The sequence below is a fragment of the Rhipicephalus microplus genome, chromosome 3 (genome assembly GCF_043290135.1).
Source record: "Rhipicephalus microplus isolate Deutch F79 chromosome 3, USDA_Rmic, whole genome shotgun sequence".
Taxonomy (NCBI): domain Eukaryota; kingdom Metazoa; phylum Arthropoda; class Arachnida; order Ixodida; family Ixodidae; genus Rhipicephalus; species Rhipicephalus microplus.
Window position 1 is genome coordinate 5,787,418 of NC_134702.1, and position 21,400 is coordinate 5,808,817.

The following is a 21,400-nucleotide window of genomic DNA, read 5'->3' on the forward strand; positions in this document are numbered from 1 at the left end:
ACATTTCATGGTCTTGCTGCTGTTGCCATGGTTTCGCTCACATGACACGTTGCAAAACTGGTATGGTATGACATGATTGCATGCTGAACACAAGCGACAGACCCTAACATGAAAATCATGACATGCGTGTCATGTAACACGGACAGATGCCGCACTCATGATGCGCTCGCGGCTGTTTCGCTAGGGTGACATATACTGTTGCGAAAGACGGGGACGCCAACACGGCCCCGAAGGCGCCACTGTTTTCAACTCCGCCGGGAAGGTCACCAGCCGTTTGGTAGCGTATGTTTCTCAGCCCGCGACTGCTTCTGCGCAGAGCTGATAAGACGAGCGGACGAGACGACGGTGAGTTAAACAAGGTTTATGTACAGCATATATACAGAGGCGTTACAATTTCGGCACTGGGGCCGACAGAGACTCGAAGAGCCGAGCTCTCCTCTCTAATACATAGGTCAACTTTTCGCCTAAGACCGCTGATCGCGACACGCCGCAGGGCTTCTTTTATTTGCACCGGGTCCAACCAAAATGTCCAATCAGAAGCGCCGCTGGTCGTCAGGGCAGACTCCTCCAATGGGGTCGCCGCGCCATGCGTCAGACCACCAGACACGAGGACGCCGGCTCGCTGTCACGTGCGCAGCTGACTCAATGCACGTGGGCCAGAGAGGCGCCGCGCGTGTTCACGCCGTCGAGTTGATCGCGCCAGGCGGACTGCGGGCTGGCCTTGACCCAGATTGCCTTTTTCAGAGGCACGGACGTTTGACGAGGACTCGCTGGCATAACAGCACCCCCGCCGCCAGACAATGCACCGGAAAGACGAGCTGCTTCCACGGGGCTCGGATGTCAGGTGCGCTCGTTCGCCAGGTCCCTCCAGGTTCGCCTCCAGGGCCATGGGGAGAATACAGCTCCAAACTGTTCCGGGAACACATCCCATTTTTGACGACGGATCCCAGCTCCACTGGCTTGTCGCCACAACTTGTCGACCAGCTTCACTCGTCTCTTCTGACCATCTTCGGTTTCAGCACTTGTCGATGGTTCTGCAACTTGCCAAGAACGGATCGACAACAGACAACACACGACACACGCAAGTGCCTTCGGTCACCCGACAGAACACCAGACAAAGTATAGTACAACATCTACCTATCTACGTGTCTATCGGAATTTTGTTCCCTCTACATCAAGAGGCACATGTGGGACACAAGACTCTTAAAATGACAACTCAATTTTTTTTTTCCCACGTACAACAACGTAACGAATTAGAATACCACAAAGTTGGCCCCTTGAGATCACTCTGAACGAGAGCGCTCAGCCCAGGTCGTGATGAGGTCAAAATTTTGCCCCGAATCGCCAGCGAGAAACCGAAAGGTTGAGAAGGTACTAACTAAACGCACGGCTCAATGCGTCTGCATTAGCGTTTAGCCTTCCTTTTTTGTAGCGAACGTCAAAGTTGTGCTGTTGGAGTATCATGCTCCACCTCAGTAACCGGCCACTTTTAGGCGACATGTTATTTAACCAGGTTAGAGGACAGTGGTCCGTTTCAACCACAAACCTCGAACCGGAGACATAACAAGCTAGCTTTTGAACGGCCCACACGAGGCAAGCGCATTCCTTTTCAGAGGTACTGTACGCCTCTTCCCTGCCGCTGAGTTTTCGACTTAAATACAAAACTGGCCTTTCGATACCAGCACCGTCCTCCTGGCACAATACAGCTCCCATGCCGCGATCACTCGCGTCGCATTGAATCACAAATCTCTTAGAGAAATCGGGTGCCATGAGAACAGGCTTTTCGCTTAGGGCCTGTTTTAGCTGGCAAAACGCAGTCTCCTTTTCTGAGTCCCATACTACTTTAACCGGCTCGGACTTTCGAAGCGCGTCAGTGAGAGGGCTGGCAATGCTAAAGTAATTTTGCACGTAATGCTGATAGTATCCAGCCAGGCCCAAGAATGCCCTTATCTCTGATTTTGTGGTTGGTCGTGGATAGTTCACGACAGCGGCTACCTTAATTTCTGAAGGTCTACGCCGGCCACGCCCCACAACGTGCCCCAGGTAAGACACCTCGCCACACCCTAGGCGACATTTAGTAGGTTTCACGGTAAGGCCAGCCTTTCTCAACCTGTTCAGCACGACGCGTAGATGCTCGACATGTTCTTCCCAGTTGTTGGAGAAGATGGCGACATCGTCAATATACGGCAGAGCGAACTCGGAGAGGCCTTTAAGAACGCGGTCCATTAAGCCTGAAAAACAAAAGGGTGCATTTTTCAATCCAAAGCTCAGCTTAAGTGGGCGATACGTTCCAAATGGAGAAACAAATGTGGCATAGCGGCTGGCACGCTCTGTAAGGGGGACTTGCCAATACCCTCGCACGAGGTCTAACGTGGAAATATAGCTGGACTGTGACACAGTTTCCACCCTCTCCTCTAGGTTTGGTATCGGGTAAGTTTGGTCTCGAGTTATTGCGTTAAGACGCCGGTAATCGATGCATGGCCTCGGATCTTTTCCTGGCACCTGAACCAATATTAGAGGGGATGTATAGTCACTCTCGCCCGGTACTATGACTCCCAACTCCAGCATTTTATCGATCTCCTCTTTCATGATCTGCTTTTGCACGGGGGAACAACGATACGGCTTGCTACGGATTGGCTCCTCACAAGTTAGCTCGATATCGTGCTCGATCACCGTCGTGTTTCCGGGACGGTCCGAAAACACGTCTTGAAACTCGGAAACAATCCTTCTCAGGTCCTCCTTCTGGACTTCACTTAACCTAGGCTCTAGGTTCAACTGCTCCAAGATTACCTCCGATCCCCCTTCGATTACATCACTAGAATTCAAAATTTCTTCTCCCTCTTCCTCTGCAGCATTCAACAGCAGATTTACGACCGCTTGACGTTGAACGTATGGTTTCATCAAGTTACTGTGGTAAATTTTGTTCGGCCGCCTTCCTAATTTCACTTCATAATTGGTATCAGAAAGCTTCGATATTACTTTGGCAGGCCCTTCCCAATGAACCTCAAGCTTGTTCTTTTTGGACGGCCGCAGCAGCATTACTTGACTACCAACTTCAAATGTGCGCTTCTTCGCCGATTTGTCGTAGTACTCCTTCGACAATACTTGTGCAGCCTTCATGTGGCTTTCCACAAGATCTTTCGTTTTTCCAAGCCTCTGAAGGAGGTCTAGAACATACGCAACTACATTAGGGTCCTCATCGAATCCCTCCCAGGACTCGCGTAGCATTTGCAATGGTGTTCTCAAACTCCTGCCATACACAAGTTCTGCAGGGCTATAACCAGTGCTCTCATGAGGAGCTGATCTTAAAGCGAACATAGCGGGAGGAATACACGCTTCCCAGTCGCATTTGTGCTCGTAGCAGAGAGCTCTCAGTATCCGTTTCAGAACGGAATGCATACGCTCTACCGGATTATATTGCGGGTGATGGATCGAGCTGTGCACTACTTTTATTCCACATTTATCCATAAAGGTAGAGGTAAGGCAGCTGGTGAAGACACTACCATTGTCGCATTGGATTTCAGAAGGAAATCCGACGCGTGCAAAAATGGATAGCAGCGCATCCACGACATGAGGGGAATTGAGCTCCTTAAGGGGTATCGCTTCCGGAAATTTTGTGGCTACACAGAGAGCCGTCAGGATGTACCGACAACCTTGCCTTGATTCTGGCAATGGCCCGACTATATCAATTACTAGGCGCCGAAAAGGTTCTGTGATAATCGGCACAAGCTTCATGGGTGCCTTCCACTTGTCCGTGGATTTCCCCGCTCTCTGACAAGTGTCGCATGAGCGCACAAAGTCTTCGATATCCTTCCAGCATTTCGGCCAATAAAACTGAAGGGAAACTCTAGCCTTGCTTTTTTTTATGTCGAGATGCCCTGCCCATGCGTTTTCATGCGCCAGTTCCAATAGTTGGCGACGATACTTTTGTGGCACTAAGAGCTGCTCATACTTGCGACCTTGCGCATTTGTGTAGCTCCGATACAAAAGCCCCGCTTTCTCAAAAAAAGAAACATTCTTTTTCTTTTTTTCTAAGTTTACGCTTTCCATTAGCGCTTTAATCGAGAGGTCCTCACGCTGCTCTCGGATGAGCGTTTCTCGATCAACCCTCGACAGCTCACTCCAACTTTCCGCTACAGGCGAGAGCGTTGCAGCCCTCTCCCTCTGATCCAATGGCGCCAGGTCGTCTCCCGTTTCTACGGAAACCGCGCCGGTCGGTCCGGCGACGGGCCGCTCGCGCGACTGCTCACATGACTCACGCGGAAAGTTTCCTCTCTGAGGTTCCCTCGACCCGCCGACAAGGTCACTTGAGAGTTCACCGCTTTGAACAAGGTCAAGCTCTTGCGAGAGCTTCCGCGCTTGCGATCGCGTGAGGGCCATGTACGCTAAGTTGGGGAAGAACGATTTACCCTGCTCTTTGAGAAGCTGCTCTGAGTTGTTGGAGAAGAGATAAGGAAAACGATCGGGAAGCGCGGCAGACACAGCCGCTTCGGTGCGAAGTTTACCGAACGGGCCTTCAATGACAACCGTGGCGATTGGTAAGCAAGCAATCTGCTCCTCGGCGACTTGCCTGATCCTTCCTTAACCTCGTCATAGCTCTCAAACGCTTCCCTCGACAAGCAAGTTATCGCGTCGGACACTTCGCCGGGAAGAAGAGCTAGCAGGTTCCGCGCCCAAAGAGACTGCTCCAAAGCATTTCGCTCACAGACGTGTTCAAACTTGACGAGATACTTCGCCATGTCCTCGCCTACTACGAACGGTGGCAGTTGATCCCCGCGCATTCTCCTGTAAAGTCGTCCGGAGACACCAATGAAGGATGGACAACATCCATGGTTGCCGCGGAGTCTCTAAGTGCTCGACACGCTTTCCCATTCACACTAATTTCTTGGATATACGGCTCCAATCAACCGCATGTTCTTTTCCGATTCTCTAATTGTTGCAAAAGCAAACTTTTGCTTACAGTTTATCGCGATGTGCCCTTCCTTTTTGCAGTTGTAGCAGATTAGTGGCTTCCGTGATTCAAACGCCCGTGTGGTATCAGTGCGTTGTTTAGAAACCTCACTCGATTTTTCCGCTTCTGTTTTCCCTTCCTCTACAGTGTCCTTCGTAAGAGACGGGTCCTTTTTGAAATTACGGTGCGGAGCGGGTTTCCGTTGATCAGGTTTCTTTGAAAAGCCCTCTTTTCTTTCATCCTTTTCAACGCGCACTGCCCTGCTATGCAACTTTCGGCGAGTATAATACTCCTCAGCTAACTCTGCTGCCTTGTTTAGCTGTACTTCACCAAGTTTGTCCTGCAGCCAAAGTTTGACATCCTCCTCGATGCAGCGGTAGAATTGCTCCAATGCAACGCATTCCACCACTTTATCGCGGTCGTCATAAACACCTTCGCCCTTGAGCCATTCAATCAAATCGGCTTTAAGACGAAACGCGAAGTCAACGTGTGACTCATTCCCCTTTTTAGCATACCGGAACCTTTGCCTGAAAGCCTCGGGTGACAACTTATAACGTCTCAAGAGCACTTCCTTAACCTCGTCATAGCTCTCAAACGCTTCCCTCGACAAGCAAGTTATCGCGTCGGACACTTCGCCGGGAAGAAGAGCTAGCAGGTTCCGCGCCCAAAGAGACTGCTCCAAAGCATTTCGCTCACAGACGTGTTCAAACTTGACGAGATACTTCGCCATGTCCTCGCCTACTACGAACGGTGGCAGTTGATCCCGAATTCTAATACCGCTGACCTGAATCGTCGGAGAAGCTGCGCTAGGCGCCTGCGAACACTGTAGGATTGCCAATTCTATTCGTTTCATCTCGAGGCGCTCCTGTCTCTCGGCCTCCTCGCGCTCGCGACGTTCTCGCCTTTCAGCTTCTTCACGTTCGCGAGCTTCTCGCCTTTCAGCCTCTTCACGTTCGCGAGCTTCTCGCCTTTCTTCACGTTCGCGAGCTTCTCGCCTTTCAGCCTCTTCACGTTCGCGAGCTTCTCGCCTTTCTTCACGTTCGCGAGCTTCTCGCTTTTCAGCCTCCTCGCGGCGTGCTTTGATATCCACCCAGGCCTCATCGACTTCCTCAGCCGACACTCCCTCATCCTTCATGATCTCAAGGATCGCTTGCTTTCGTTTCGCACGGCCCAAAGTAATGCCGAGTTCCTCACAAATTTCGATGAGTTCCTTCACTTTAAGGTTCTCCATCGTTCACACTAGCCTCTTGCTGTTTGCCCCTGTTAAGAATCTACTTGCCGTACCCACTATAAGCCTACTAGCAAGACGCGCAAGCAAATTTGCACACTCCCGTGTTTACCCCCTCCGCTTTAACTTTGGTTTCAAAGCGCTTCGACTTGGCTTGAAACGATCAAAGCTCCCTTCAATGCTTCACACAGCCCTTCTCTAAACTACTACAACCTGAGCTAGAGTAGTCTGGTGAACTGAGGGGAAAACATCAGGCACTCACCGCATCGATGTCGCTGACGCCGGTCGATCCCGCAGCTGCCAACCACTGTTGCGAAAGACGGGGACGCCAACACGGCCCCGAAGGCGCCACTGTTTTCAACTCCGCCGGGAAGGTCACCAGCCGTTTGGTAGCGTATGTTTCTCAGCCCGCGACTGCTTCTGCGCAGAGCTGATAAGACGAGCGGACGAGACGACGGTGAGTTAAACAAGGTTTATGTACAGCATATATACAGAGGCGTTACAATTTCGGCACTGGGGCCGACAGAGACTCGAAGAGCCGAGCTCTCCTCTCTAATACATAGGTCAACTTTTCGCCTAAGACCGCTGATCGCGACACGCCGCAGGGCTTCTTTTATTTGCACCGGGTCCAACCAAAATGTCCAATCAGAAGCGCCGCTGGTCGTCAGGGCAGACTCCTCCAATGGGGTCGCCGCGCCATGCGTCAGACCACCAGACACGAGGACGCCGGCTCGCTGTCACGTGCGCAGCTGACTCAATGCACGTGGGCCAGAGAGGCGCCGCGCGTGTTCACGCCGTCGAGTTGATCGCGCCAGGCGGACTGCGGGCTGGCCTTGACCCAGATTGCCTTTTTCAGAGGCACGGACGTTTGACGAGGACTCGCTGGCATAACAATACCGAACTTGGTATTACGGTACGTGATTGGATGACGAAGGTATTTGACTGGTGCGAGCATGATAATCATGAGATGCGTGTCATGTAACAGAATGACTACATGCTACACTCATGATGCGCTCGCGGCCGTTTCACTAGCTTCACATGTACCAAACTCTGTATTACGCGACGAGAGCCGACGACATAGGTAAATGACATCCAAACATAACCACGACATGCGTGTAATGCATCAACATGACTACATGGATGATTTCCCCTACAAATAGAAGAAATAATTCAGCTCCCCCCCTCCCCCCCCCCACTGCTAAAATCACGGATTCAGAATCCTTGAACTTGGCAGGTATGCTGTGATCAGAAAGCATTAGTTGAAAGCAGTGCACTCTGAAAAATGAGTGAAATAGCGCTGTGCCTAATATGAAATGGAGGGTGTCAACCATTCAGTTGTATTTCGGTGGATTGCGTTTGGCTAAATCATGGATGTTTCTACACTAGCTTCATTTGAAAAGGGGGTTCAGCTCTAGTTGTGCGGTAGCTTCAGGGTCGGCCCCACAATGGAGGGAGGAAAATGGTTTCCTTGCATTGCCTAAGCAAGCGCCAGTTAGTCCAGGAACTCGGCAAGGCTCTATATCTTAAGGCTTTGCCTGATGTCGTCATGGGAAAATGGTGCTCTTCCTAGTTGTAGACGGGTCATTCGGTAAAAAAGCTGAAACAGTGGGGGAAAATAGGACAGCATGATGGAGTACTGTGTGTGATGATGAATCATACACATACACTTTGTATACTCTCATTTGATTGTCCCATTTTTGTGTGGTGTTTCGTGCTAGTAATCTTGCTGTTTTCCCAACTGGAGAACCAGTGTGTGGTATGTGACTGGTTTTGATTTATCGGGCAAGCCAGATAGCAGCAGCAAATAAGGACTCTGACTGAGGGCTCCACCTTTTGGGACTTCACCAGCAAAGTGAACAAAAAGATCAATGGTAACTCGTTGCTTAAGATGACTTGAAAACAAAAGTACTTGCATTTGGAGGCATTGTTCTGCACTTCTGGTTTTGCAGGGCCTCTGTGATCGGCCCATTTTGACTAAGGATGATCTTATGTAGTGATTGTCACATGACATCTGTGATGTGACGTGGTAATGACTTTTTTGCATCATTCCTGACAAGACACAAAACTTTTCTACGACTACTGCTGCTGCTGAATGTGTGCAGCCAACCAGCTGCGCTGTTGCTTCAGTATATCTGGCCGCCTACCACAAAAGAAGCCCCGCCACGGTGGTCTAGTGGCTACGGTACTCGGCTGCTGACCCGCAGGTCGCGGGATCGAATCCCAGCTGCGGCGGCTGCATTTCCGATGGAGGCGGAAATGTTGTAGGCCCCGTGTGCTCAGATTTCTGTGCACGTTAAAGAACATCAGGGTTCGAGATGACTAGATGTGCCTGCCACTGCTCCTTCTTGAAGTATCTATGGTTTCAAAGTTTGTTTAAACGTATACGTGCTTCACACCCGCATGAGATGTGGATGCTTGCCACAAGAGCACGGAAAGATACCCTGGCACATCTTTGGAGGGATTTTATCAGAGACCGATCATAGATATGTGGGGTTTAACGTCCCAAAACAACCATATGATTTGAAAGACGCCGTAGTGGAGGGCACCGGAAATTTCGACCTCGTGGGGTTCTTTAACGTGCACCCAAATCTGAGCACACGGGCCTACAGCATTTTCGCCTCCATCGAAAATGCAGCCGCCGCAGCCGGGATTCGATCCCGCGACCTGCGGGTCAGCAGCCGAGTACCTTATACCCCTGTCACACGTGTCAACTTAAGTCCACTTTGAGCGAGTATACTTCGCCGCGAGTGTCATTTGCGCGCTGTCACACGAGACAGTTTTAGTGTCACTTGCCGGCAAGTGTTTTTGCTAACGTCGAACTGGTAGGTGTTCTGAGACTTCGCTGAGATGGCTGCGATGAAGCATGTAGCCTCGGTACCATTGACTTGTACAGACATACGCTGTTTCCTAAAGTCGCGCTCGTACTCTTTTTAAACTATTGCTTTTGTTATGAGCAATACTGCTGTCTATTAAAACAAGTCATAATTCAACAAAAAACCTCGCTACTCTCGCCGTCGGGCAGTAAGCACAGGCTGTGCAATAACCATAGAGAAATATGCAACAACTGCGTCTGTCGCGGTGTTTACTTCCAGGCACATTTGTGTTGGTTAGGTGTTCTCTAGTCATTTAAGATGGCGTGTGCCACATGTACTGCTTCCACGAAGACAACGTGTTCCGACGGTGAGACACAGGCGCAAAAATAACAAATGTATGTTGTGCGAAAATCCCTCAATTGCCACTGCTATCTTTCTCAAAGTACACTTCGATTTCTCTTGTAGCAGCGAACCGCCAATATGACACTTCGTGAGCGTAAGTACACTTGCTCAAAGTGCACTTAAGTTACCACGTGCGACAGGGGTATTAGCCACTTGACCACCGCGGTGGGACTATTCTCGGAGACCGATACTGCTCAAGTGCGCGCAACAAAATTCTCTGTAAGGATAGTACAAACTAGAGGACAAACTCTTCCTGGCGGCTATCATGTTGGTCTATTCTCACCGAAACGCAGGAACCCGTGAACCAGCTCCCCACTCTGACAAACGAGGTTGCTTCTCACAGGGCAGAGCTGGAAAAACGAGCACCAGCAAATCGTCTGATGCCAAGTCGAATGTCGCAGGTGGTGTTCCGAGCTTGTGCAATGGATGCGTATATGCGTCGTATCACATTGTTTTGATTACAGTAGATCAAGGTTCCAAGAAACTAGACACGTCGGTTAAAGCTTGCGGAGCGACGACAACGCCACGCCTGGCTCAGGCGGCGAGCTCCGGAAAACTTCAGGGTAGGCGAAGGAGAAGGCGCAGGTGAGTCGGTGTGTTTGGCTTTTCCCGGCAACTTGCCAGGGACCAGCCTTAAAGAGCCTCCTGGAATACTTGGATTCCACGGGGCTTTCATTTAAGCTGTAGGATCACTTGATGTCACCTGCAGCCCCACACTTCCCAGTCTTACGACTTGGGCTGCCCTGCCATCGACCCCTATCCGCTTTCTCTCTATCATCCATAACCGTTACATTCTTCAAAACCTTCTCCTTCTACCTACTCCAAATCTCTTTTCTCCACTCCCCCCGCAGAAGATAGTGGGTCCATTGGATTCGCCCGCACCACGTGAACCAGTTCACAAGGTGCTGCACCCTGCCATTTGTTTCAGCGGTGCAGCATTGATGACCTCGGAACCCTACCATTGGTTTCAAAAGGAGCAGAAGAGGTGCCGCACTGGTTCACGATTTTTCTGCACCTCCTACGCTGACGGTGACGGCTTGGTGCAGCCGTGCGTGCAGCTGTGCAGACGACGCAGCGCTTAGGCGTCGTACCCGCCTTACTAATGCGGTGTGTTTTGCCGCGATGTTTGCGCCTCATAAATAAATGTCCGCATGTGCGGTGTGCCATCAGGCAGCATTAGTTGAATGGCGTTAATTAAGCCAACAGAAATAAGGGCTGCACTTTGTCAGCACATAGTCATTCGCTTAGGGTGTCGCGCTATGCCTGCACCGCTTAACTCACGCTGCACGATTTCTGAACTTCGTGTGCACAGCCGTGAACCGGTTTCGAATGGTGCAGGTGAATGGAACAGACCTAGTGCCTTTTTTCCCTTTCGTTCAACCACGCATTCATTCCGACATGGGAGCGCGTGCAACACGCGTGGAACACGTCCTGCAGTCGGTGCGGACAACTTCGGCGCCGTGCCGTCTGCTTAGCTCGTTGTGCGAAGTTGCCTTTCCACGATGGTAGAAGCGGCCCCACGGAAGCGTTGGTGAGGTCCGAAGTATTATGTTGTAGGCTGCCACAACAATGCAGGCAACAACAAGAGACGCTCTCCACGTGTAAAGCTGTATCAGTTTCCCAGCTTGTCGCAGCCGGTGAATACAGCCGCGTTCCCGAACGATAGAGCAAGCATGGCACGAGAGCCGAAAAATAAATAAATAAATAAACGAGGTGAGCACTTGAACTTGACTCCCTTTGGTAAAGCGCTCAGCATGCTGCTTCGTGGTGAATTCATCGGATCATAGTCCCGCGGCACGAAAGACGTGACTCTAGAACTTCTCGGTCATTTTAGTGCCATGATCGTATAACTTTAGTTTTCATTTATTTTTTAGCACGCTGCAAACGTTTCCACATGACAATATATGGCTGCTACTGCTGGATACCACATCAAAACAACAATTATATAGTTTTCGTAAACGTCAGCGCAGCACATCGATATAGTACGTGGCTTAATTTATGTCAGCAGAATGAGACTTACCTCGAGGCATACGTCGTAACGGTATTGTTAGGGACCTAATAAATGCATTCCGCAGTGACTCAGACGTCCGCGTCTTCCGTCGTCTGCTCCACATCACAAACTTCACTAACGAAGCAGCATTTTGGCTCAGGCAGGAGGGGCATAAGAAACATCAAGTGATTTGTAACAGCAAAAAGAAAAAAAAATCATGTATCCATATGCTAACAGAGGTCATATGTCTGTGAAATAGCAACAAAATTTATAACACATTTGAACACTCTAATCACCAAGTAGACAACGTTTCAGTGACATGGCGAAATTGTCAGCCGAAAAAATCTCATAAGGCAGTGAATTGCATTCATCAACTGTTCTGGGAAAATAACTGTATTTGTAAGCATTAGTTCGTGTAAATATGGGTGCTAAAAATCGATAATATTTAGGGCGGGTATTCCTAGCAGTGGCTGGCTGAATGCAACAAGGTATATTCAAGGCAACTTTCCTTGGCATAATTTTGTATAAAAACGTTAGACGATTCAACTTGCTTCTTGTTTCTAACAAATGAATTCAGCATATTGATGACAACTCCAGTTTGAAGCAACGCACAAATATCCTAGCAAAAAAAAAAAATCAGTATAATCTACGAGGCGAATGATGACAAGTGGGGTGAGCGTACGCACGGACGGATGCACAGACAGACGGACTGTTGGACGCTTCGTCCCACTTATCATCATTCACTCCTTGAATATGCTGTGACACCGTTTTTATTTACATCCAATGCAATGCGGCTACTACGACGACACGGGACATACGAACCACGGCGTTCGCCCTAAAAGCACGTATGTTGATGAGCAGGCAGAAACAATATTTCAAATGCAGCATTCGGTTATACTTTGATACGAGCAATAAGAAAGGCGCTTTACCTCGCAAAGTACACTGTTCTTTGTCGCAATGAAGTTTTCTCGGCCGATGTTGTGCAGCCACTGCTGCTTGCACAAGCCATCGCGTTTATCTTGGGTATCATATGTTGCGCAAACATTTTCACTGCGGTTGTTGCAGTCATACGCGCAACAGCACGGCTTAGCGCCCGCACAAACCACAGAAAACAAATCGCGCGCTACGTTTGTTACGCAGAGCGTCAGCGAAAAATGGTGCGAGCGAAAAAGAAAAACAAGCAAAGTGCAAGATCCACGTGTCTCCAAGGCCAACCTCGGAGGAGATCAATCACCGTGCAGAAAAAGCGTCGGAGACCGGGAGGACGCCAAGGGGAGCGAGGAGGTCGAGTGCGCGGCGGCGAGTACAGTGGATGGCGGTACTTTCCCAAGGTCAGGGGGCTTTAGTGCGCCATAAAGCCCTAGAACTAGGGACCTTCGGGTGTGTTCCAATACTCTCCGTAGACAGCTGAATAGACCATGGAGATGAAACAGACAGCTAAATGGACGGCGGCCATCTTAAGTCTCATTCTAATTCTACGTAGCCGACAAAATACACAGCTCCGAGAAGACCGCATCGTAGACAAATACGATGCAGGCTACTTTGCTGTTCAAACAAGCTGGTGGCTCAGTGAATCGCTCAGATAACTCTATGCTCAGATAGATCGGATCTCGCCGGAATGGTTGTCTGCCCACAAGCAGATGCTTCTACAGGCGCTCATTGTGAGTAATGTTTAATTTTTCTTCAGAGTTCAACACGAAATAAGCCAGAAAATACAACAGTTAGTACGTTTGTTCATTTTAGATTTTTCTTCTCGACGCGAGGTGGTGGTGCCTTGTCACAGAGATCACCGAGACATGCAGTCACTACTGTTCTGTGGCACTACTCAACATCTGTGCAGCGGAAGTCGAAAAGCTGGTGCTTCGCTATAACGCCTAGAAGACGACTGTAGTACAGGTGGTGGGTGTGACACTGGGCAACGATACCCCGACGCTGTCTGGACAGGCGCGGGGAGGGCGGGGGGTGGCCTCATCGTACAAGTACCTCGGAGTGATTCTGTGTGCAGGAGGCGACATTTATAGGGAACACGAGGAAATAGACGGATGGTCCTGCGGGCCTGTTCCCCGGCGCAGAAGCATATGGGGGATTCAACAGATATCTGCTGGTTTGCGACATGTATTGTGCATGTGCCGGCACTGACTTTCTGCAACGCAGTTGTCTGTCTGTCTTATGCGACCAGGGAATGGCTGGAACGACGACAGCGAGAGGTCGGCCGCACTACTTTGGGGTCGCATGGTGCAGAAGCTATTGAGGCTGTTCAAGGAGACCTCGGGTGGTCCACCTTCGAGGCACGGGAGTCGGCAAGCGAACTGACCTACCGTGGCCGCTTGCCTTTTATGAGGAAAGAGCGACTCACCCGACAGGTCTTTGACTACCTCTCAGCGACGTGTATGCGCACGAACTGGTCAAACCGAATATACCGCCTTGAGCGGAAATATGGCTTTTTTACGGCACCTATACAGGCGGACACATGGCAGAAATATGTGAAGGATGTGCGCGACCGTGTCCAGGAGACGGAAGAGGAGCTGTAGCTGCAGGGGATCGAGGGCAAGAGCTCTATGACCTTATATGGACAACACAAGCGTACTATTGGCGCAGTTGCCATATATGACAACAGCCTTGGAAGCAGCCTGCTCCTCTAGTCGTGAGCTGGGGCCCTGCGCACCTTGGAGTACCAGCGGACTATTGATAGTGATCAGCGGGATGTGTAGTGTAGAGTCTGTGAGTGGGCGGATGAAACAATCTAACACATTGTAGTGCAGTGCAATGAAATCAAACCCCAATGTAGAGGAGACACTCCGTTGCATGTCGTACTGGGTTTCGAGGGTGAACAAGGGGAGATGAACAGAGGAGCGGTAGAGCGCACTTAAGCGCCGCTTGGAAAGATGAAGAATGTTATCTTTTCAGAGGGTCGCGAAGTGAACAGACTTCTCCCTCCCTACTCTCTCTATCTCCTTTTTTTTTAAGAGTAGGTCGTCTCTCACGTCCTCCTTAATCGTTCAATTTTCTCCCCCTTTTCCCTCCTTAGCTGGGGTTTTTTATGCTTTTTTATTGCCAAGCCGCCACACACGCGGCGACCTGTTATAAAAGGAACGGCACACCATCATCATCATCGTCGTCGTCGGTCGTTATCGTCGTCGAAGCCGTTCAAACGTATTCCATTTCTCGGACAACATGAGCTCGATAGCTCAGTGCTGTCTTCTAAGCTGCCTGCATAGACTGTCTACGTACTTAGTGCACCACCAGCGCTGCGAGTGGCCACTAAGTTATTAAGTGACGTCCGTGCGCGCGATAGCTACTGGTGTTAGAAAGCGCGCAAGCTTCAAGAAAGTGAAGAGCGCAGGGCTTTTAAAGCCTCGAACGAAGAGAAAGGAGACAAATTATGCCGCAGCAGACACGTTTTCGACGTGACTGAAAGAGACCACGGTCGTACATAGCATTTTGAAAGGGTGGTGTGCGCGACAAGACAACTCAACGTGAACCAAGAAGCATACGAAGTTTGTGCGAACGCTTTTCATCATTTTACATGCGATCGGCGCTAGCACGTACAATCACCTCCCGTCTTGCATTTAGTGACGCAGTAACGATTGTGCTAATCTTACGTACTATGCTGCAGTTCCGTGTGTGGACGTTGCTCGGGCTGCATGAGTGATTGAGCAAATCTGTTACGTCAGAAACGCGGCACACGTTTCAATCTGCTTGCCATTCCGCGCGTGATCTTCCAATTTGTTGCTGTCGTGTTCATTGCTTCGCCTTTGCGGCAAAGCTGTGACTTTTTAACAGCTATTTCATTTTATACGCAGCTCCAAATTATATAAACAATATTCTGAGTTATTATTTGTTCGAAAAAAAAAAAACTACTTGAGTGTAAACGATAATAAAAAAGTACTTTTCTATTCATTTTACAACTGCCCCCAGAATCGCGTATAATTCGCGTACAATTTTTGTCCTCATTGGTCTTATGGGTATGTCCATATTAAATCTATGGGTGTGTGCCTCCCTTGTCGCCGCTGGCACTGTCTTTGTGAAAGGCATCAGAGCATGTCCTCCAAGATGCTAAGTGAGTGTAATCTCAAAATATTCAGCGGGTTAGGCGCTTTCACGCCCTCAACAGCAGATCTGCTCACGTGGTCCGCAAACTTTTTCGGCTGACTGTACGTATTATGCCTAACAAACCTATCATACCTAAAAGCGATTTCAAAAGCGAATTCGCCACCTGTAATCAACGTAATGATCAAGTCGCCAAGTCTGGCGGACGACCAACGCTAATGTTAGCTACCCTGCAATAAGTGTGGCGGTTCGTTTTAGATTTGGTAAAAGAAGCAGGTTGCGGTTTATTGAACTAATGAGGAGTCGCTATGTGCCTAGCCGCTCTATTATTTGTCATGCTAAACGCAGTGTCAGCGTTGTTTTCGTTCGCTTGGTTGGTCATATTGCCAGTGTGCGGCGTGGCTTTTGGTGCACAAGCGTTTTCGTCGCTGTCCGTCGCCGTAACAGCCTCCCTGGTTGCAAGAAAATTGATTCCGCGCTTAATAGTGAGACTACAAGTTGTATTTATTGTTTTGTTTGTTATTTCACGTTGACAATTAACATGTTAAACGACAATTCAAATGTGGTGTGACTGCATAGGTAGCGAATCCGGCGCGGAAGAGCAGGCCAGGATTGTTGTTAGCTGCACGAGTGTGTAGTTTGTAAACGCCAAGCTTTTGATACAGAACGTTGGTGACAGGGTACGAGTTGTGTGTGTTACTAATTGTTTCACCTGCTGTAATAAGTCCTGCTGTAATTACGAGCACTTGAGCTGGCTACCGCCACTACCTGAAAAGAAGCAATCATGGTGAACCAGTTTTCAAAGAAAAAACTAAGCATTTTATTCTGCGTAACGAGAAAATGTGACAACCTGTAGCCTAACAGCTGCTGTGTTTCGCTGCTAAGCTCAAGAACACGGGTTCGATTTCCGGGCTCGGCGATGGCATTTCGTTATAGGGGGGGGGGGGGGGGAATATACGAACAGCTGCTTATTAAAAAAAACATAAAAAAACTCGATGATGTCAAAATTGATCCGGTGCCTCATAATCATGTCGAGGTGCAGAATCTTAGAAATTATTTTGGTATGTAATTTTGTAAAGAATTAATTTTTTAGCACTGATTCACGCAAGCCATAGTGTTACTCCAAACATGTGCTGTAATCGTGTAAAAGTGGTGAAGAAGGTTTGTTTTTGCTGTTAGACTTATCGCCACTTCTACACTGACGTGTAGTGCAGAACTAGTGATTCATAAAGTCGGCATTCAGGTGTGCCTTGACGTGATGCCCGTAGCCAGGAATATTTTTCAGGGATTGGGGGGGGGGCACTTGTTGAAGGCACTAAAAAACGTCTTTTTTTTTTATTATTTGGCCTTGGTAAAATAGCCGCCTTCACCGTAATTTCGTGGAAAAAGCCTGCCCCCCCCCCCCCCCCCCGGCTATGAGCCTGCTCGACGTGCCTGTAGATTTCACCATTGGATACTCGTTAACTTCTTTTGTCAGGTTCAAGCATTTACTGAAAAGTGTGAAGTGTGTCATTGTAAATTCAAGGTGACAACAAAAGCACATCAAAAGAACAAGTTAGATTGGTGTTTACAGAACTAAAAGTTTGCAATATCAATTAGAAAGAACTGCACCTTGTTCCATTTGATAGTCTTCTTAATCTACTCAATCACAACCCTTTAGAAGCAAATTTTGACCATTCTTTTGACTTGTTCTGCTAACAATCGGGTATGCACAGCATGTTGGAGATGATTACCAATACAATGGCAGTCCAGCTGCACCATTTCACTACAATCCAACCTATATGCATCTCGTTGTGCCAAGTTGAATTGCACCAACTGCGCAAAGGTTCACAGTTTTGGCCTTTCACACAGCAAATGAGTGTTTTTCATCTGCAATGGTAGTAAAGGGAAGCTTTTGGCAAGTTGGTTCTGCACTATGCAGTCCTACTGCAGAAGTTCCTTGTCTGGTTCGAAAAACCTAGCATTCCACGGAACGGTCGAGTAAAAAAAGGCGTCTTTTCCTCCCACAACAATGATCGTCTATCTTGAGTTCCTTTCTTTGCACTATCGCCGCGCGTCTGGCACTTTCAAGTCGGGAAAGACATGCATGTTATAAATGTGACATAGCTTTCTTAATAAGTGGCCATCGCCGGGTTTTCAAAAAAAAAAAGTACAAGGAAGCCGGATGATGACTATTGTTCCGGGACGAAAAAACACCTATTTTGCTCTATCATATTCTAGAGTGAAAGAGCTTTTGGAAAACGTGGCGGGGCACCTCCCTTTTTTCACCAATGAAATTTTTCTCACCGAAGCAGACAGAGTTTAGAACTTGTTCCTAGGCAAGTTGATGCTGATGTTCCTTTAGCATTCTCTTGCTTACACAATGCTTGAAACATGAAAAAAAGATGGAAGAAAGAGCTCCCTCGACTCTTTTCTCTGTCTTTCATGCACATTTCAAGCATTGCATCATGAATAATGCGTTTAGCATATATACAGAGTCGTGTAACATGCAAAAACTATACTCACCATGTTCGCTTTGGGTGCTAATGCCTTCCCAATATCGCTTCCTGTTTAAAGTGGTGAAGTGAACACGTGGTATTTTCTGTGTGAAATGCTGTTCTGGCACCTGTTGGTATTCTCTCATGTGTGTGTTAGAGCCACATTTCTTGTTCACACAGTAATGATAATCTGCAGAGAATAGTCTCACATATACTGTTACAGGGCTCCAAATGACTGTTTTCCTACTTTTACTTTGCAAAAGTTCCTACTCGAAACTTTTGCAAAGCACTGTCGTTTCTGCTTCAAGTCTATATCTAAACAGTTTTTTTTTTCTCAAAAAATTGCTGAAAGTAAAAATTAGTTAAACAAACTACAAGAGCTTGATTTGGGCAATTTGGTTTATCGTAACTATATTGTAGTTACAACGTGACAACGGTACATTGTTGAGCCATTACTACCAATAGAGGTTGAGCCATACCTCTATAGGTGGCTTGTTCAGGTACATTTAGAGCAAGGTTCAGTGGCCGGTTTCTCAGTTTTATCCTTTAAACAGAAGCTGAAAGACTTTTTATAAGAACAAAAGTGACTTAGGAGCATGTAAGGACAGTTTGATCCCTGCTGAATCGGAAAAGCGATGTGAGAGTTCGGAAAAGTGAACGCAAAATCTATGAAGACCCCTGCACTACCGTACCTAAACTGTCTCGAGACGCTACATCTGCCTGGGGCTGAGTGTAAGCGACGCGCAGCTAAACCACAGGCTAAACACTCCTTGTGAGCGACCGAACCTTGCACCAGAAGGAAGAATGTCTCCGGGCCAGAGAAAAACGAAGATTATGTATGTTTCCGCGCTCACACTTTCAGTGCACTCGCGGGGATGGAGCAAGATAAGCTTTTGTTTCGCATTCTAAAGCTCTTGCTGCTAAAACCGTGAAGAAATTTTGAGATTATCGACAATAATGTTGGTCATTCCTAAACACGAAGCTCGATTCAATTCTAAAACCCTTTCAATGTTCCTTTAAAGCAACCCCTGATCACTGTTTTCTTGGATTTGTCTATAGGAGGCAGTGAGGTGAAAAACAATTATAGTCTTGGCATAAACAGCTTGAGATAGGCGCTTGCTATTTATATTAGTGCTCCAGGGCGGCATACCTCCTTGCTACACTAACAATATTTCTTTACTAATTTTCAATCATTGCTATGAAAAAAGCACTCATTTGAAGAGTTCAGTATATACAAGCTCATTAGGCCGTTACATGAAGCAAGTATCTCGAGAAGGAATGTATTACAGTTGTTATAGGAATATTTGGGTATCCCAAATTCATACGATGAAATGCTGCCTGAACCTATTGATACATTATTAGTTTACTGGTGGCCACATCATATGTGGGATCCAAGACAGCTTTCTGGTCCACTTATATTTTGTTTAAAAGCACAATCAACACCCACCCACTTGTAGCATGAATCCACAATAACGGGGTCTTTCATACAATTAGGAGTACCCATCAATGATATATTGAATTATTTTGGTCATGCTGTTGCCTAAAGGAGTACTGACATGAATTTCAAGAACTTTCATAATGTTCTTTGCTGTTTGCTGCATTGGTACAGTGGTTTTAATGCTCGGCTGCTGTTCCTGCCTACAGTGGTCACATTTCGATAGAGGTGAAATTTTAGAAGCCCATTTACTGAGCCCTCCACTATGATAGGCCTCATCACCAACTCGTGGTTCTGTCACGTTGAACACCAAAAATCATTATATATAAATATATATATATTTTTTTTGCTCTAAACAGAAATGCTGGTGCCGAGAACCCTATGCTGTATATTGTGGTTCATCAGAACACATTGAATACATTGTGGAAAGTGTCTCAGTGCGAACACAATAGACAAGGACGTGAAGAAAGAAGGCAAACAAACAAACAGCTTAGGAATTCATAACAACTTGCCCAGTTTTTCATACCTAAACAGTGAATATATTTTTAAAGCCATCACCTTAAAGAAACACTTCTGGTTTTCATATCAAGAGGGCTTTTTCACAATGAAGTGCCTACACAATGTGACGTAGGTCTCAGGTACGTTGGGACAGCAACTCATAGCATACTTGCCGCAGCTCTACCATTTGAATACAGTCAATGTAAACAGTGTTTGATGAATCATCATACAGCAACTCTCAAAGGTGATTTCGGAGACCATGTTGACTTGTCATGGTAATGTCAATAGCAGTGGCTGGACAATGAAAACTTCACAATTAAACAAGTATTTATAGGGACACTAAAGTCAAATAACAATTTACGTCAGAGTGAAAGCTGAATGTATGACAACATCTAAAACGGCAATATAATCAACAACAGTGCCCTACTTACCCAGAAATTAAAGTAAATGCTGAAGAACACAAGCACTGCAGGAGGACATCTTCAAAATGATCCCGATGACATCAGACGAACCGCCTACAATTAATCACTAGTAATCCATCTAACTGCACTAAATAACGTTCTGTGCTTCAAGAGGAGCAATAAAATGCTGCTTGTTCATTTCTGTTTGAATCATGGAAAAAATAACCGCCGGACGTTGCTATGGTAGATGGCGCGAGTGGTTCAAAAATTCTATTTTGGCACGGTTACACGGGACAAGTGGTGCCATCTAGCGGGGCGCAGTTCAAGCAAAAGCATCTGCAATCTCGAAGCCAATGGCGGGGAAATCGATCAATGGCCGTTGCTGCTGCTGTGGCTCCTGCTGCTTTCGGTCTGCTGCTACTAGTGCAGTTGAGCCGGGCAACGTTGTGCACAACAACAGTGACGTGAAACGGTCCGGTCGGTTCGCTTCTTCAAGCAGCAGGTAATTTGAAGTGCGCTAACCCGACGCGGAGCACTAAAACGTAATTTTATTTCAAAACAGGCCCTTCCTTGGCACAAAAGTAACACTACGAGGTTTCTGGACCGCCATTTGAACAATCAACATCGTCTTAATAGTTGACTTTAATGTCCCTTTAAGGGTGTACCCTTGTTCTGGTGTATGAAGAGTACCAACACTGCAGGTCTTGGAAACATCGCCCCGTCGTAGTGGTCTAGTGACTAAGGTACTCGACTGCTGACCTGCAGGTTGAGGGATCTAGTCCCGGCTGCGGCCGCTGCATTTTTGATTGAGGCAAAAATGTTGTAGGCCCACGTGCTCAGATTTGGGTGTACGTTAAAAAAAACCCAGGTGGTCAAAAGATCAAGAGCCCTCCACTACGGCGTCTCTCGTAATCATGCGGTGTTTTTGAGACCTCAAACCCCACATATCAATCAATCAATGAGGTCTAGAAAACAAACGCTGGTATATCTTGTTTATAGACAAATCAAGAGCTTGCGCTCAAGTTATACGATGTGGGTTACCCGTTTAGCACCATGAAACGCACTAAAAGTATAGGAAGCTAAGAAAATGTATTAAAAGAACAATGCAGTGAATGTTTGTAGTTTCAGAACTTGTTTGTGGGTCCTGTAAAATTG

At 47.6% G+C, this 21,400-nt stretch overlaps 1 protein-coding gene across 2 annotated transcripts in view; it reads left to right on the top strand.

Annotated features, from left to right (window-relative positions):
* The first annotated feature begins 15,653 nt into the window (after window positions 1–15,653).
* LOC119183548 (uncharacterized) overlaps window positions 15,654–21,400 on the top strand; it is a 91,546-nt gene continuing 85,799 nt past the window's right edge. The window contains exon 1 of one of the 2 annotated variants that reach the window (XM_075888806.1): window positions 15,654–15,919. In XM_075888806.1, the coding sequence (XP_075744921.1) occupies window positions 15,743–15,919 (177 nt within the window). In that variant the 5' untranslated portion in view covers window positions 15,654–15,742. The remainder of the gene's footprint in view (window positions 15,920–21,400) is intronic. The other variant, XM_075888807.1, reaches the window with a different exon arrangement.